Here is a 17,760-nt window from a genome sequence, read left to right as displayed (position 1 = left end):
ATGAAAACACCGGTATAATCTTCTTTGGACTATTTACCCCCTCAAGGAGGGAGGGAGAGAATCTGAATCACAAAATGTCAGAAAAAAATTGTTTCTACATTAACTGAAAAATAAAATAAAATACAATTTTAAAAAGAGATTCACCTTTCAAAAAAAACATGGCCTATCCCATTTCTAAATGGAAAAAGGAGTCTTCCCTCCAAGAGCCCCCCTGAGGCCCAGCTACCTCTCAGTCCTGCAGAGCCCATGCTGGACTTCTCCTGCTGATACACATCTTTCTGCTGCTGAGTCAGGGTCAAGGTCTGTCCTTTGCTGTTGTACGTGGTGCAGTATCTAATCACGTGTTCATAAGCACCTTTCATAAAACAAATTTCTGGGTTGTCCTAAGAAGAAAAACAGACATGACGAGGAAGTGGAATTTCTACTAAACTGGAATTTTACTAAACTAAAAGCAATAAGATGTCAGCATTATCCTGGCCACAAACAGATTTCTGTGTTCAATCCTACATCTTCCCAGAAAATGGAAACAACTTTGATCAAAAGATAAAAGACTGCCAGGACCTCCCTACAGCCACATAAAAGAAATTATCCCTAGCAAAAACTAAAATTCCATATTTATTTACATTTTAGTGGTACAAGAATATTGAATACATATTAAGAATTTATTTGCATTAATTCTTTTTATTCCATATTAGGGATTTTTAACCCAAGTCCATGAACTTGAAAAAAAAATTCTGATAATTGTATTTTTTGTATAATTTGTTTAATTTTAAATCTATACATTTTATTTAATGCCTTTAAAATCATGATTATAATAGAGGGTCCACAGGTTTCACTCAACTGTTAAAAAATAGTTAAGATTCTTGTTTCAACAGCTAACCTTGACACTCTAGAAGAGGCTTTTTTAGGGAAGTGGCATAAAGGATCAAAATAAAATTTCACTGATGTAGGGATCTACCACTGTTCAGCAACTTAAAATACGAGTTAATGCCTTGGGTATTAAGAGGTTAAATGACTTGACCAGGGTCACAAAGCCAGCATGGTCTGAGGTAAGACTTCCACCCAGGTCTTGATGTCAGTGTTGGCTCTCTACCACTTTATCCCTCTCCCAACCCATGTAGAAGAGTCCCAAGAATTGTTTACACATTTCTACTTTTGTTACACATATGGCATGCTGGGCTCTCTTGAGTTACCTAACTCTGGATCAAAAATAATCAACAACTCCTTTCTATTTTTTTCTTTAAGAATCACTAAGAACTTCCTTAGACTCTCCATCATGCCCTCTTCCAGGAAACTCCTCCCTGGGAGATCTCGCTTTGGTGCACGATCAAGTGGGCCAGGTACTCCCATCTCATCAGTGCGCTCTGGCTGGACCTGACACTGGGGGCAGGGCCACGGCTCCAGGCCGCTACTGAAAGAGGGGCCCGTGCGGAAAAATGCCATCTACCTCCCGAGAGAGAATTTTTGAACTCAGTGAAAAATGAAATATAATTTCTTTTCTTTTTTTTGTAACATGGCTAATATGGAAAATGCTTGCTTGATTTCACATGTATAACTGATATATTATTTGCCTTTTCAGCAGGAGGGGTTAGGGCTGAAGGAAGGGAGAATTTTTTTAACTCTTGCCTTCTGTCCTAAAATCAATACTATGTATTAGTTCCAATGCAAAAGAGCAACAAAGCCTAGGCAACTGGGATTAAGTGACTTGGCCAGAGTCACACAAGGAAGTGAGAGGGATCATTTGAAATGCAGAAAAAATGTTAATTAATGTTAAAAATAAATAATAAATGGGGGCGATCGCTAACACAGTACAATCTTCTTCCTATTTCCTACTGGCTACCTTGCTTTTTGACTTTTCTGGAACTTTCATCACGTCCTGTCCACCTCCACTTTTTCATCTTGCCCCCATACCACTTTTCAGCTTCCCTCTGGGGGCTGTCTTCTCCCATTAAGCTCCTTGAGGGCAGGCACTATCTTTGTTTTTATTTATATAGCTTGGCTTAGCATAGTGCCCAGCACACAGCAGGAGTTTAGAAATGTTTATTAGCTATTTGAAAATAGTAATTCTTTATCCCAATGGGCAGAGATTGTACTGAACAGAAGCTACCATGTTCATTTGCTTTTTTATTTTGCAACCCTAATTTGTTCAAACAATTGATCTCTTGTTTAAACCAACAAAATGTTTTAATGATTACTATTCTGCAGTATAGTTTACAATCCTACACTGCTAGATCCCCATCCTTCTTACTTTTTTCATTATTTCCCTTCATATGAATGTCATTATTATTTTTGCTAGGTCTATTAAGTAATTCTTTGGTAGTCTGATGGGTATGACATTGAATAAGTAAATTCATTTAGATAGCTTTATCATTTTTATTATATTTCTTGCCCTATTCTCTGGTTATTTCGGTCTGTCTGGCTTCTGCCATAGGGGTTTGGTAGGCAGATTCCCCAGTATTTATACAGGCTCTCATTATTTTAAATGGCTCTCCTTGTCCTAGTTCCTCCTGTGGCTTTTACTGATATTATGCAGAAATGTTTTGCTTATGATGGACACTTAATAAGTCAACTTGCTGAACTGAATGAAAAAAAAGGATCCAGCCTCTTTCTGCAGTTTTCCTGAAGTTGTGCCCAAGAATCCTGGGAATCTCAATGGTCACAAAGAAGTCAAGATTTCCCCACAATACTGAGGCAACAGGTATAGCATTCTTACAAAGTCTGGAGAATGGAAATTTTCAGGAAACTCTACCTATGACTCCTCGACTCACAGGGTCAAGGGAAGGCAAGTAAACTTAACCCAAGGCCAAGAAGAGTTGGGAAAGGAGGCCTCCAAAGCTTAGTATGCTTAAAAGAAAACATTTCTTGAGTTTTTCTTCCAACTGTACTTTCTAGGAATCTATAATCCCTGCAACAGTTGAATTTGAAGCCCGTTTCTTTTGCTCATGAACAGTGATTTCTTTAGGAATTTTTAACTCTGCTCTTGGCTGTTGTCAACAAAACAAAAACAAAAATAGAATGGTTTGTTTCTACTTAGAAGTGAGAAAGCAGGAGAATTTATTTCCAACTTTAATTACATAGGTCTGAGGGTATAAAGACTGCTGACTTTAAATCTGGATACTTCCAAGCACAGACACTACAATAGTTATGGAAGCCATTAGAGGGAAGCGTGATTAAGAGAGACAATCCAATAGAGCCATTAGAGGAAGAGTACCTGTTGTGTTCTGTGAACACACTTGACGGCCATCCATTTTTGCTCAGAACTAAAGGGATATTCTGTTTTCCTTATATAGTCCTGCTGAAGTCCATCAAGACCCATCTGTGTAAAACACAAGAAGAAAAATGTTCTTTCCACCAAGTGGGATTTAAAAGAAAGGACACACGTTGGTTTCTAACGGTGCCTCGGGGTGAGACCTTAACAGTGAAGCAGCCCAGGCCAAAGGTCCGAGCCTCATCAGTCCCCCACAGATCACTACTACTCCCGCTAACAAAAGGTCACATTGATGGGAGCAGCCGGGTGGCCCAGGCACAGAGTGCTGGGAAGACTCGGCTTCCTAAGTTCCAATGTGGCCTCAGATGTGCGACCCTGACAAATCATTTAACTGTGCATGCCTCAGTTTCTTCAAATGTAAGATAAGCTTAAATAATGTAAAGTGAGTAAGGAAATGACAAACCAATCTAGTATCTTTGCTAAGAAAACCCCAGCAGGGGTCAGTAAGAATCACAAACATTTATTAAGCACCTACTAAGCGCCGGACACTGCACTAAGCACAAATATTACCTCATTGATCTTCACAAGAACTCTGAAAGGTGCTATTGTGATCCCCATTGTATAGATGAGAAAACTGAGGGAGAGCGATGCCAAGTGGCCTGCCTGGGTGACACGGTAAGGGCCCGAGGCTGGCCTTGAATGCAGGTCTCCCTGCTCCATCCAGCGCACCTCTAGCTGCCTGTGAGAAGCTCGGCCTATCTCCAGCCTCTCTCCTGTCCAGTGCGTGCTGCTGACCCTTAAAGACCAGCCCTGAGATCTTAGCGGTCCACATCGGAGACTCCTGGAGGCAGGTGAGCTTGGTACCATCCCTGTGCCCAGGCTGCGAGCCCCCGTGCCCTGGAAGAAGAACTCGCTTTGGCTGGGGGGATGCCGGGCCCATCCACAATTCCGGCTGCCGGGCAGGCGAGGCAGTGGCAGTTGGGGCTCTGCGCCGCGGCTGGCTCTGCTCCAGTGAGCCCCCACAGGTGGGGGGCCTCAGGGGGGCTCAAGGACCAGAAAAGAGGGCAATCAAGCATTTCTGAATGTGTCAGCGCCAGGATCAGACCTGCGGACAACAGTGGACCTCTCGCCTGGGTGAAATGACAGGGAGACGCGGACTCGGAGAGAACGATGCCGAAGCCACGCTAAACACACTCCTGTGCTGCATCTGTGGGATTCTTCAAAAAACGTTGTCTGATAACTACGTTCCGCTCTACTTGGTTCTCATCGGGCTCCTCTGTTTTATTCTATATATTTAAAAAAACTTTGAGGAGGGGTCCACAGGTTCCATCAGCCCGCCAGAAGGCTCTTGTGAGACAATGTTAAAAAACTCGACCCCAAAATACTCCCTCGAAGCTCGAGAACCCGTGGTGGTTTCCTACTGCTCACCCCATTCAGCTGCATCTCTTCTCTGGGGCACTTATGGGGCTGCTTCAGCAGCCGGCCTTCCCCCACTCCCTCGTGGGCAGCTCATCTGGGCCCCTCAGCAGCAGCGGGGCAGCGAGCTCCCCACGGAGGAGGCCACAGAAACGATCTCCCCGAAAGGCAGGAGACGCGCTCTGGCGATGTGGGCCGGCGTGGATCCGGCTTCCCTGACTGCACTCATGTGTCATTACAAGGTTTTAATGGTCGGGGAGAAGCAGCCAGGGAGCAGTCAGGTCACAAAAGGGATGGCGGCCGTTGAAACATTTTTTTAAATGCACAGAAGAGAAAAGAACTTCCAAATGAAGCACGAGTAGGATAATTTCAAAAGTCAGGTGTAGCATTTGTTAAATACAATTTTTTTTTTGCTATTTCGTTAAATACATTTTTAAAAAAGCAAATAGTATAGCATGGAGATTCAGTTTCACATGGAATCTCTTGTGCTCTGCAGTGTGTATGACAATGCTCTTTTTTATGTAAAAGTTCAGAATAAACAATTATTTAAAAAAAAATTAAGAAGGTATATGGGATTTTTCTACTATTGCTCAGAAGCAAAAACAAAATTGGTCCTTCTATACTCTCTCCAAGGATAATGTCTCCTATAATAAGGAATTGAAAGAGAATAGCTTATAGACACATACCTTCATTGCAAGAGCAATTAAGGCTCCTTCTGTAGGCTTTCCCATTAAAGTGTTGTTCCTAATTACAGCATCGTTGCACACACAGCCCACCTACAAGAAATACACATGTTACTACAAAACCATCAGAACTCAACAAGTTATTCTGAAAAGTGGCTCATCTTTAATAGCTAAGTACTTACCTCAACAATTCTACTAATGGATGGGTGATAGAATCCATGAATAACGTCTCCATCAAGTATTACTTCACCAAACTGATTATAGCCTACTCCAGTAACCTAAGAATGTAGATAAACTTACATCAAAATTACTGACCAGTAGAGAGTCAACAGTAAGAGGTCACTTTCAAATTACTTTATGACACAACACTCCAAAAAGCAAATTCCTAGAAAAACATTTGAATCTGCTCTTCAAAAGAAAAGCTTAAAAGACTCAGGAGAAATCCACTTGATGGGCCTGTCTAATTAATGTTTTCTTTGTCTAATAAAATTTGATAAAAATGTGAAATAACTGCCATTGCTGATTAATGAAACTACATTGACAGAAAGATATCACTCTACAAAGTCTTTTCATAGTTGTTGTTGGGTATTAACCTCCCCACAGCATTTATGGAATATCTTAACCAGTAATTAATAATAATAATAACTCATAATATTCATTATTGCAAGTTTGCAAACCAATGCGTAGGAAAAGGAACTGAAGCACAGTACACATTTTCTACAATACTTTTCTCCTTACATGCATGACTAATGAAACTGAACACATAAAGTAGTTGTTAAGGTTGGGGATAACATAGACCAGAATCTCACAAGCCAGTACAGAGGCTGTGATGGGAACTGTGGAAGGGAAGACCAACGCCGAGGAGCTCACCCACGCGTGGCCGTCACTCAAACTGTGTCCAATGGAAGACTGAGTAGCGAGTGAGAAAACAGTCAGACAAGTCACAATCTGAATGTGTCCCACAAAGGTCACAGATGTCTGACAGTTTTCAAAAGTGAGACTCCGTTCAAGATCACAAGCCTGATGGCCACCAGCGCCATGAAAAAACCAACCCGCTTCAGTCGTGCTTTTAACAAAGAAAGCTCAATTCTGGCAAACTGTTCACTGCTCGTCTTCTTCATTCACACAGGTGGCTGTGATCACCTGGTAATGTCACAGCTCCCATAAGCTATACTAATTTGATAAAAATGAAACATCTATTAATTATTCATGAGACGACATCTACTGAGAGGGGCCACTATCTAAATCTTTTTAAAGCTGTTGTGTGCAAACTTCACCTCAGCATTTACAGAACATTTTAACTAGTAATAATGATAAAAAGAACGATTAGTTGGTAGTTCTGCAAAGGCTAAGTGGGTTTAGAAACATGGCCTCATTCTATCAGACACAGAAGCTGCTAAACTCCAAATTGAGTTATGGTACTCAGTAGAATACTTGGTACACAAACCTATTCAAGCCTAGGGCTGCCCTCAGACTTTTGGGACATCCTGTATTATGTGTTCAATAAATACTTCCTAATTATCTACGAAACTCTTTAGAATGGCAACAAGGAAGAAACTAGCTTGGCTGCTAACAAACTTAAAACTACTTTGAAGAAATGTGAATTTTTTAGCAAGTTAAGATAATATATAAAGCTTCTTCCTAAAAATACGCCTTCAATGACAACATCAAAGAAAACACCACAAAATACCTCTGCACGCTGCCCATCCGAGGTAAAGATGTGAGTCACGGTCATTTCATTCTTGGTAAGGGTTCCAGTTTTATCCGAACAAATCACATTACAGCAGCCTTCAAGAAGCCAGAGTGTGATTGTCAAAAAAAGAAAGCAGCAGGGAGAGCACAAAGGTTTCCAATGGACACAAATAAATAACTCAGGAAAGCTGAACTGTCCCGAAGATGACAACTGTGGGCAGTATCTGTGATACTCACTCACACCCAGGAAAATGACATCATGTTGGGCTCCAAGATGGAGTCTCCTTATGCTTGTTTTTTAATATTGGTTACCCAATTTTCCATTCAGGGTTTAGAAAACAATCAAAGGGCAGACCCTTCTCCATCTTAAAAATAATATTTTTTAAGTGTATCTTCCCTCCCTACTCATTTCTAGCTTCCCATAATGATCCTGTTGAATGAACCTGGAGGTAGGACGAGTAGGCATGGCATTCCAGGTAACTCATTGGGATCCCAGGATGTAAACATGTAAAACATCTTACAATTGAATTATCACAAGGTATCTGATACTTCAGAGCATGATACCAAAATGCCAAACATGTACATTTAATTCAAAGTGTTTTTTCTATATCTCGGATTCAGAATAAAGGACTTAGAGAGACAGAGAAAGAAAGAGGGAGAGGGAGAGGAAGATGGAGAGGGAGAGGGAGAGGGACAGAGAGAGAGAGAGAGAGAGAGAGAGAGAGAGAGAGAGAGAGAGAGAGAGAGAGACACGCAAAGAACTAGCCACCTTAGAATACAACAATAAGTAAGGGGGCAGCTGGGTAGCTCAGTGGATTGAGAGCCAGGCCTAGAGATGGGAGGTCCTGGGTTTAAATCTGGCCTTAGACACTTCCCAGCTGTGTGACCCTGGGCAAGTCACTTGACCCCCATTGCCCAGTCCTTACCACTCTTCTGCCTGGGAGCAGTATTGATTCTATGACAGAAGGTAAGGGTATAAAAGAAAAAAGAATAGAGCAATAAGTGACCATGGTACGTAAAATATCTTCAGTTAATCAAAGAAGCCAAGCTCTCAAGCAATCTTTGTAATGGCAAGTCTTGTGCATGTCATCTTTTTGTTAGTATCAAAATGAAAAAGTGTTTCTTTAAAAGCTTTCAGCATTATGATCCAATATTGTTAACAGACATGAGCCCCCCAATGCTGTCATGACTAACCTCCCAGGTGGGCTTTGCTCATACCCCAGTGACGGCAAAATGAGCTAGAGAAACAAATATTTTCGGTTCAGTGCTGACCCTGCTCCTTAATTCTTAATTAGACACACTCTCGGTTCACATCACTTACCTAAAGTTTCAACGATGGGCAGCTTTTTGACAATAGCCCTCTTCTTCACCATCCTCATCACCCCAAGAGCCAAAGTCACAGTGACCACAATGGGAAGGCCTTCAGGAATGGCAGCGACAGCCAGACTACAACAGAAATTTACATGTGAAATGAAAAGCACAGACAGGCTTTCTGAATAAACTGAATGAATTACTTAAATGGAGATAACAAAATAACCAAAAAATTAGTGCTGCCAATGCCTTAAAAAAAAAGGCCCAAGAAGACTCTCCCACGGCACCCCTTTGCAGAAGTGGGAGGTCTACAAGTGTTAGGCACTCCATATTTTCTCAAATCCAATGTATTATCATTGTTTTTGTTATGTCAATTATGTCAATTTCCCCACTTATTTTTTTAAAAAACCCTCACCTTCCATCTTAGAATCAATACTGTGTAGTATTACTTCCAAGGCAGAAGAGCAGTAAAGGACAGGCAATGGAGATTAAGTGACTTGCCTAAAGTCACATAGCTAGGAAATGTCAACGGTCAAATTTGAACTCAGAGCCTCCTGGCTCTCTCTATCCATTCAGCCATCTGGCTGCCCCCTTATTTTATCTTTTTCTAAAAAACCTAACACAAGCTGTTATATGGGATGGCTCTCTGGTAGTGGAAGGGAGATAGATTCTGAGGGAAACTATGGTGATGTTAAAAAAACAAAACAAAACAAAAGACATCAATAAAAACTTAGTTTTGGAAAGAGTACTGTTGGTCTGAGCTGTATAATCACTGAATCATTGATGTATAATAAACCCCAAAATGTTGTTTTATTAAACCTGTGAAGAATTTAGTAGTAGATAAATGAGACTCAACTCCTTTGTCTCACCAAAACCTCTGTAAGTGATGGGCTTTTAAGGTTTTTTTTTTTCAAATAACCAGGAAAAGCAGAGTTAAACTGTAAAGATCAACTGACCCCACAGCGATCTGAAGAAAACCTTAATCCTCATGTAGAATTAAGAATGCCCATGATACTTATCAGTCAGACCCCCTTTTGGACCACAAGGGCTTGGGGGAGAAGGGAGCTTTCCCATCTGTTTTGTTGTAATGGACCCAAACACTACAATGGAGTCCAGTGGCATCGTTTGCTCCTCACACAATTGCTCCAAATGTCACAGCTGTCAGACCCAAACTGAAACACTAACCGCCAACTGCTCTCTCACCTCACGCCAATAGTAAACATATCCAGGATATGTTTTCCTTGTAACCAGCCAACCAGCATGATAATACCTGTAACAGAATCAAAGAGGTCCTGGCCTCGTTATTCAGACCCTGGGGGAAGAGCATCACGACAATTCAGGCTAACTGAAATCTCATGGCAGACAGAGAGAAAAAAGCAGGGGGAGATCACAGACTTACAGTGGTAATGGACCTCAGGAGTCAAAGAATCCCGCCCTCTTCTTTTACAAATGAGGAAACTAAGGCCAAAAGGAGTGACTTATTCCAGGTCACAGAAAGAGACAACTGGTGAGGCAGATTATGAACCCAGGACCTTTCACACCAAATCTAAACACTGCACTACTTCAGTTTATGAATTCAAATTTAACACTATGGAAAAATTGTAACATAGTGTCTTTAAATTTTTTTAAGGAGCTAAATATGTAGAATTTATAATAACATAACTTTCTTTTTTTTTTTTAATTTTATTTTTTAGAAAAATTTTCCATGGTTACATGATTCATGTTTTTACTTTCCCTTTCATGCCGCCTTCACCGCCCCCTCCCCCCCCCCCCAGCCAACACGCATCCATCAAGACTTATTTCCATATTGGTGTGGTCATTTCAAGTCTACATCCCCAATCATGTCCGCATCAACCCATGTGTTCAAGCAGAATAACATAATTTTCTAGGAATGAATCTACTCTGTATTTCAGGAGAGACTCACATTTCTGTTTTATCACAATACGAAAAAACAGTGAATTGAGACTGGCACAATGGGCAAAGAGAACTGAGTTCAGATCAAAAGGGGTGAGGCCTTCTAATGAAAACAATCTGGAGTCAGCCCAGGGCCTGACACATAGGAAATGCTTAATATGTGCTTATTTCCTTCCCATAGTCACATTTCCTGAGATCAAACTTTTCAAATGTACTTTGAAGGTATTATAAAATAAAAATCTCAATCCAGAAACCCATGACTTTCCTTAAGCTAGCCTTTAAAAAAAAGGAGGCGAATGAGAGCAGAACAAATTTGGCTATCAGAAACTGGCTCAGGGGTGGAGAGCACAACTTTCAGACTGGTGCCATGTCTGGGGTGGAACCAGTGTGACCCTCTCTACCTACAATGACCTCATCATACAATAACAACTGTTCTCCCCAATGATGACACTGATTCTGACCTTGAAAGATCCAGAATAAAATGAACAGCAGAATACTCTGGGAAGAAAATTCAGGCAGGCATCTGGGAAACATTGTGAAATGAAATGAAAGTAAGTTTTTTGGACCACTGCTAATCAGTATAACTGGCCAGAGGGTTTGATTATATAAATTTGAAAGGTAATTTATGTTTAACATTAGTAAGAGGAAGCACAGAATAATTAAGTTAATTAGCTTTCTCTTCCTCATCACTTTATAATAGTAGACAAGTTAAAGAAGAAGCTTAAAATAATTCCTAGAGAATGATGAAATGGAGGATTTATGAACTGGAATGACCTCCATGAACTGATGCGGAGCAAAATGAGCAGAACCAGGCAAACACTGTACACAGAAAGTGAAACATTGTGTAATGATTAAATGTGATCAACTTTGCTGCTAACAGCAATGCAATGACCCAGGACAACTCTGAGGGACTTATGAGAAAGAAAGCTACTTACATTCAGAGAAAGAACTGTGGGAGCAGAAATGCAGGAAAAAAAAAAGCAACTGATCTATCACTTGTTTATATGGGCATAGGATTTGGGGTTTTGGTTTTAAAAAATTACTCTATTACAAAAAGGAATAACATGGAAATAGGTATCAAGTGACAATATACGTGTAACAGTGCAATTGTTTGTCAGCTCTGGGAGGGGGGAGGGAGAGAACATGAATCATGTAATCATAGGAAAATATTTAAAAATTAAAAAAAAGAAAAAGAAAAAAATAATAACTCCTTGAATCGAACAAAAATAAATTCAAATGCAGAATTATTATACATATTCCATTATATTTATAAAGAAAGCAAACTAAATTTTCAGCTCCATTAACACAGTCAATGAAGCTGGAAAGGCTCCAAGTACCAGTGCAGTTACAGACTGTTTCTGTCATGGATGGGTCAGCATGGCCAGATTCAAAAAGGCTACTTATTCAGAAGACTGTTCACAATGTTGTAATTTTCTTTTGGTCCCTGCAGCCCCTCGAGATTGTCTGCTAAGGCATGGGAGAGCTGTGATCTATGGCTATGAAAGAAGCAGTCACAATGATGAAATCATCGTGTTCTCTTCAAGCAAAAATCCTAATATTCACTTGAAAGGATATTCTGCTTTGGTCAATTCTAACCCCCATATATTAAATCTTCATCTCTAGCCCAAGATTCCTTTAGGAAGTGAAATACTAATATGGAGCCAAGGCAGTAAGGTAATGCATCCTGGTTACCGGTTATGAGCCTATTTAGATGTTAATCTTCCTTTGTTACAAATTTAGTGGTCCCTCTCCAATTAGCTTGTATTTATTTTTATTTATTGTGTCCCAACTTTAAAGCCATAAAAGGCCTTAGAGGCCATCTAGCTCATTTCCTTTATGATACAGATTAGGAAACTGAGGCCCATAGAGGTTAAGGAACTTCCTTGGGTCACAGAAGAGAAGAGGGGCAGATTGAAGACTGAAACTCAAATCCTCTGTCTTCAACAAGCATTTCTTAAGTGCTTACCATGTGCTAGGCACCCGCTCCTTTCACTCTGTTTATACTTAAGGAGGTACTTTTTGTCCCTTCATTTTAGACTACAAGGTCCTTGAGGGAAGGAACTGTTTTCTATGTATCTGCACTCCTAGGACCAGACACAGCACTTGGCACAGAGTATATACACAAGGGCTTGCTGACTAATTTCACTAGAAGTTCTCACTGACTCCATAGGATGTGACAGTCTCAGGTTATTTTTACAGTAGAGCCAATTAATAGTTTCTGACCTATACTCTGAGTTCTCCTTTTACTAGGTAGCTAGCTGGCACAATGGATAAAGTGCAGGATGCCAACCAGGAAGACCTGAGTTCAAATCTAGCTTCATACACTAGTTATGTGACTTTGGGCATCACTTAACCACTTTGCCTCTATTTCCTCATCTGTAAAATGGGGATAAAAATAGCACTTTCCTCCCAGGATTATTGTGGAAATAAAATGTATAAAGTGTTTTGCAAACTTTAACGCACCATATAAATAACAACTGTTATTCTTATAAAGTCTGTTAAAGAAACATACATTTGACCTAATTAATGCCAAAGCTGTCGAACATAAACTTATTTGGAAGACTGTGTATAGTGCTGCCTGATTCAGCAAATAAAAAAGTTTTAACTTCTCTGGGTATATTGCAAAGAACAGAATCAAGGGTGAGAATTGTATCTCTGTGCCACACTACCTACAAGCCCTTGGACATGTTACTGCCCTGGGCCAGAATTTCACAGAATTTTAGACTTGAGAGAGACCTCAAAAGCTCTTGAGTCTAAGCCAGATATGATGAGAATCTCTGCTACCAAATTACACACAAATACCCATCTAGATTTAGTTTGAAAATTTTCAAGGTTGTCCATTCCACCTTGTAGTAACCCTGATTATTAGGAATTTTTGCCACTTGGAACTTTTACTCATTAATTTAATTCCACCCTCTGAAAGTAAGCAGAGTCAAGACTCTTGAGAACCCTTTAAAGTCTACAAGATCCACTTATGTCTCCACTAAGTCTATATGCCCCAGTTCCCCTGGCCCATGCTCATATGTGAACTTGAAGCCCTGCCCTGTCCTGGCTGCCCCCATAAGACACTCTGGAGCACACCAAGGTTCTTCCTAAAATATGACACCTAGAATAGCTTAATCCTCTAGACAGAGTTGGGCTCAAATCAATGGGAAGGAGAATTAGCACCTCCAGAACCCAGGACACCCAGCCTACAACTGCATTAGCTTTTCGTAGCAGCTTCATTCATATGAACCTTGCCTCTACTAAAAACCTTCAACTGATTTTCAGACTAACTGTGACCTAATCATACCTCTTCCAACTTGTACATGGGAAGTTGAATCCAAGTTAAAGACCACATTTATTCCTATTAAATTTCATTTTATTTGATCGGGCCCAAAGTCTGGCCAACCAGTCACAACTCTTCTTAATTCTATTCTCACCCAACCCCTAATCTCTATATCTTTTGCATAAGAATAGCATGAAAGACTGTCAAAGACTTCTGAAAATCTAGGCAAGCTTTAACAATAGCATTTATCTTGTATAATTACTTTAGGGACCCTGTCAAAAAAAGGAATGACTTTGGACCTGGTCTTTTCTTAAAGGAGTGATGCTGTGCTCAGATTTTCATTAACCATTGTCTTAATAAGATATTTTAGAATTCTACTAGGAACCAAAGTCAAAGTTATTGGCAGACAGCTCTCAGGTTCTACTCCTTTCCTTTTCTGAGTACTGGGATAAGATGTGCCCACATTTAGTCCATGGCACTTGCTTCCATTTTCCAAGAATTTTAAAGGCCATTGGATGGAGGATCCAAATGTTTCACAGGTTCTTGTAACCTAAACTCATTATCAAGACCTAGCGAAAGCCTGGATATTAACTCTCCATCTGCCCTTTTTGCTTTGTCCCTTTAGATCCAAAGACCATTCTCCTTTGCAGAGGAAACAGAAGCAAAGAGTTGAGAAGCTGTCCCTTCAGTTGTCCATTGCTTTCATCCTTTCTACCCTAAGCACCAATCCCACTCCCTTGATCTTCCTCTTTTCCCCCAATGTTTATTAAAAACATGCTCTTTTTGTTCTTAGCTTTCTTTGCTGGCCTCAGTTCATCCTGAATTCTCCCTCCTGACTCAATTCTTAGAGGACTGTGCCCTGTTGTGTATTCATTCTCCATTATATGCCCTGGCTTCCATTTTCTGTACATCTTTTTTTTTTGGGGGGGGGCGGGGCGGGGGGTGATAAGAAGGGAGAGGGAGGTTTTATATTTAAGTTTTATTGATGCTTTGTTTTTAGTTCAGAGTCACTTCTCCAGTGCCCCATATCCAACCTTGTGACAAAAGAAGTAGGGGGGGGAACCCTGACAAAGTGGCCTTATGTTGGAAAGTATACTGTCCCTCTCCGCCACAGTACCCCACCTCTAGGAGAAGGGAGAAGCTATTTCCTTACATCTCTCCTGGGATCCAGCCTGGGGATCTACCTGGTTTCTTTGCAGTGTGGCTCTACTGACAAAACTGTACTCATTGAATATTTGTTTTTCTGCTTCAGTTTAGTATTTTACTAGATAATATCCATAGAAATCTTCTATGTTTCTCTGTATTCATCATTTCCTCTGGCATAACTGTATTTTCTTTTATTCATGTGCCATATTTATGTTCAGTTGAATCTCCCAATAAATGGGGACCTACTCTGTTTCCTATGATAGTCTATTGAAATGACTCCCTAAAAACTCTGGTACATTTGGAGTCCTTTTGCGTACATCTCTTTTTAAGCTGATGGGCTCCCTGCACAGACTCATCAGTCTCTTTTGAAGACTACTCCTGTTTTTCAATGAGAAATCATTTTCTAAGTAGGTTCAGAATTTGCCTTGGAAGCTCTTTATCTTCTTGGGCTGATTTCACCCTTAAAATGTTAGTGCACAGGAGTCTAACAATATGTTCTCTGAATTCTTTCAAACCAGCTCTCTCCATAGTCTAAGGTTTCAGATCAGACTATACTTGGCTTTACTTTCCTTCTCTGTCACAAAATCAGAAATATTCCATTTGCCCTCATGGTTCCCACCCTTTTCATCCTAGACACATTGCTGGTAAGTATCAGATCCATAATAGATTTCTCCCTTGTTGGTTCTTGTCTTTTGATAGCAGAAAATTATCAAGGTGAATCAAGAAATCATTCCAAATCTATAAAAAGACTAGGTCCCTTCCAGCTCTAAATTCTATGATCCATCAGTTATGTCTTTCCAACATTAAAGATTAAATAGCTCTTTCAGACACACAGCCACTCTTCTCTTACCTATTATACCAAAGGAATAAAAAGAAAGTTGTTTTCCTAAAAGATCCATACTCTTCTGCAGTGGTGTCTTCGGAGCCTTTAGGAATGAGAAGAACAGAGAAAGTTATCATAATTGGGCTTCTCAACTAACATCTTCATGTAAGCAAATTAATTTCATCTTTGAAATTCACTTAAGAATATATATTTAAGATAAAATTAAATGAAATGAAAACCCCATGACAAATCAAGAAGAATTAGAAACTTACACATCTATGTTCCACATATGGGAAATGCCTAGAACATTTCAAAGGTTCAGTAAGTACTTCTGAAATGAAAGAGTACCTCGAAATATTCAGGTGATACTTCTCAAAAATTAAATCCATAAAGTAGCTAGGTCGCTACTTTAAAGCCAGGCTTAGGAGGTGGGAGGTCCTAGCTTTAAATTTGGCCTCAGACACTTCCTAGATGTGTCACCCTGGGTAAGTCACTTAACCTCCATTGCCTAGCCCTTACTTCTCTTCTACCATGGAACCAATACTTAGTATCAATTCTAAGACAGAAGGTAAGGGTTTAAAAAAATGTAAATCCACAAAAAATTTTCTACTAGATTTACTAAAAATTCTATTCTGTGATATAACTATTTGTACCATACAAAAAAGTTAAAACTGGATCACTGGTACAAATAGTTAAAAGCTTTAACAAAGGCTATCTACCGAAGAAAATAGAAATAAGGCCACCATCTGAAGAGACAACATGTGGGATGGTTCTATAATATCTACTAAGTCTAAAAATTAAGGATGTGAGAAATATGACCCAAAAGGTCAGCCACAGCAAACGCCAAAGCATTGGATAAAAGATTTTGTTTGTCTTCTGTTGAAAGCTGCAGTTGAATGATACACTTTCTAGGACTGGGCACAGAAGAACAGACACGTTTTTATCAGGCCTATGAGAAGTCTAGGGTGAATGTAGTAGGATAGGACTGAAAAATATGAAGCATCCCTAAGAACAAGGGAATCGTGACCAAAACAAGAACTTCATTAAGTGAGAACAAAGACAAACGTTGCAGTGAAGTTCTGCAGGAGATCAGATATAATATAAACACACTGACACTGTATCATCCTATTTAGGATTAGGGAAGAGTGGGCTAACTTTAGTTTTGTAAACTCAAAAATTCAGGTGAACATACATTTATAAGGATGCATATCATGTGGATTAATTATATTTTCAATTAATTCCACAGATTTGAAAATGAGATGCTAAGAGATAAGCACTTTGGAAAACTAATAGTCTGAAATGGAGTTTTATCATCATATAAACATGTCTTTAAATGACAATAATAATTTTTTTTAATCTCGTGGCAACCGCTTCATTAATAAAGAACCAGTTTGTGCTTTTCCCAGACTTTCCGCCACTGGACCAGGATGGAGCAGGTGAGGTGAAAGGAAACCTAAGCACGTACATGTATACAGAAAGCTGAGCCAGGAAAGTGGCTGTCCAGCTCGCTAGCAGCCCCGCGTGCCCCGGGAGCCGGCCTTGTCGGAAGGACGCGGCTCCAGAGAGCCACGAGAGAGCCAAGACCCGGCCCGGCAGGCCTCGCCCCTGAGGCAAAGGCTGCGAGGCCCTTTCTGAGAGCGGGGAAAGTCCAGCACAACGGCCGGCCGCAGACCCACCTTGGCCCGGAATGGGCTTCCCTGGCAGCGAGGACAGCTCCTCCCCCCGGGGCAGCGACCCATCGCCGAAAGCTTCCGAGCCCGGCGGCAGGGCCCACCGCCCTTCCCCACGTGAGGCTCTCCGGCCCTGGCCAGACACCCCAGCCGTGACCCAGAGAGGGCCAGCGCTTGGCAGAGGGCCGGGGCTCTGGCCGGGGCTCCAGACAAGCTCAGCGCGCAGGCTGGCGAGCCTCTCGGGAGGCTGCCCTCGCCCCCGCCCCCATCTCTCCCCTTTGGGTCATGAGGGGCCGCCCACCTCCCTGTCCGTGCGCTGCCCAGCACGCGGCACACAGCCAGCCCGGGAAGCGCCGCTGGTCAGTGAGAAGGACTCACCTCCTCTGCCTGCATCATCTTGAACACCTCGCCAAACTCAGAGTTCTCTCCTGTCCCGATGACGATCCCCTGAAAGAAAAGCAACGCTTAAATCTACAGTCCGGGCGTCCTTCCCAGCGACCTGAAGGACGAGGGACCCGACAAGAAGGGGAGCAGCCCCGTGCGCGCGCCCGGGCCCCCGGGGCTGCCGCTCAGGAGCTGCTGGTCCTTTAACAAGGAAGGGGCGGCGCAGCGGGCACGATGGAAAGCGG

General features: G+C 41.2%; 1 protein-coding gene across 1 annotated transcript in view; it reads right to left on the bottom strand.

The window, feature by feature from the left end:
* ATP2C1 (ATPase secretory pathway Ca2+ transporting 1) overlaps window positions 1-17,760 on the bottom strand; it is a 137,190-nt gene that overhangs the window by 25,850 nt on the left and 93,580 nt on the right. Inside the window, exons 9-17 of the mRNA XM_044678804.1 lie at window positions 17,510-17,578; window positions 15,489-15,564; window positions 9,514-9,580; window positions 8,321-8,445; window positions 6,998-7,095; window positions 5,490-5,585; window positions 5,311-5,400; window positions 3,212-3,316; window positions 227-383 (exon numbers count right to left, since the gene is read on the bottom strand). Of these exons, the coding sequence (XP_044534739.1) occupies window positions 227-383; window positions 3,212-3,316; window positions 5,311-5,400; window positions 5,490-5,585; window positions 6,998-7,095; window positions 8,321-8,445; window positions 9,514-9,580; window positions 15,489-15,564; window positions 17,510-17,578 (883 nt within the window). The remainder of the gene's footprint in view (window positions 1-226; window positions 384-3,211; window positions 3,317-5,310; window positions 5,401-5,489; window positions 5,586-6,997; window positions 7,096-8,320; window positions 8,446-9,513; window positions 9,581-15,488; window positions 15,565-17,509; window positions 17,579-17,760) is intronic.

Source organism: Gracilinanus agilis, chromosome 5, assembly GCF_016433145.1.
Source record: "Gracilinanus agilis isolate LMUSP501 chromosome 5, AgileGrace, whole genome shotgun sequence".
NCBI lineage: Eukaryota > Metazoa > Chordata > Mammalia > Didelphimorphia > Didelphidae > Gracilinanus > Gracilinanus agilis.
The sequence above is the reverse complement of the archived record's forward strand: the minus strand, read 5'-3'. Positions and strand labels throughout refer to the sequence as shown.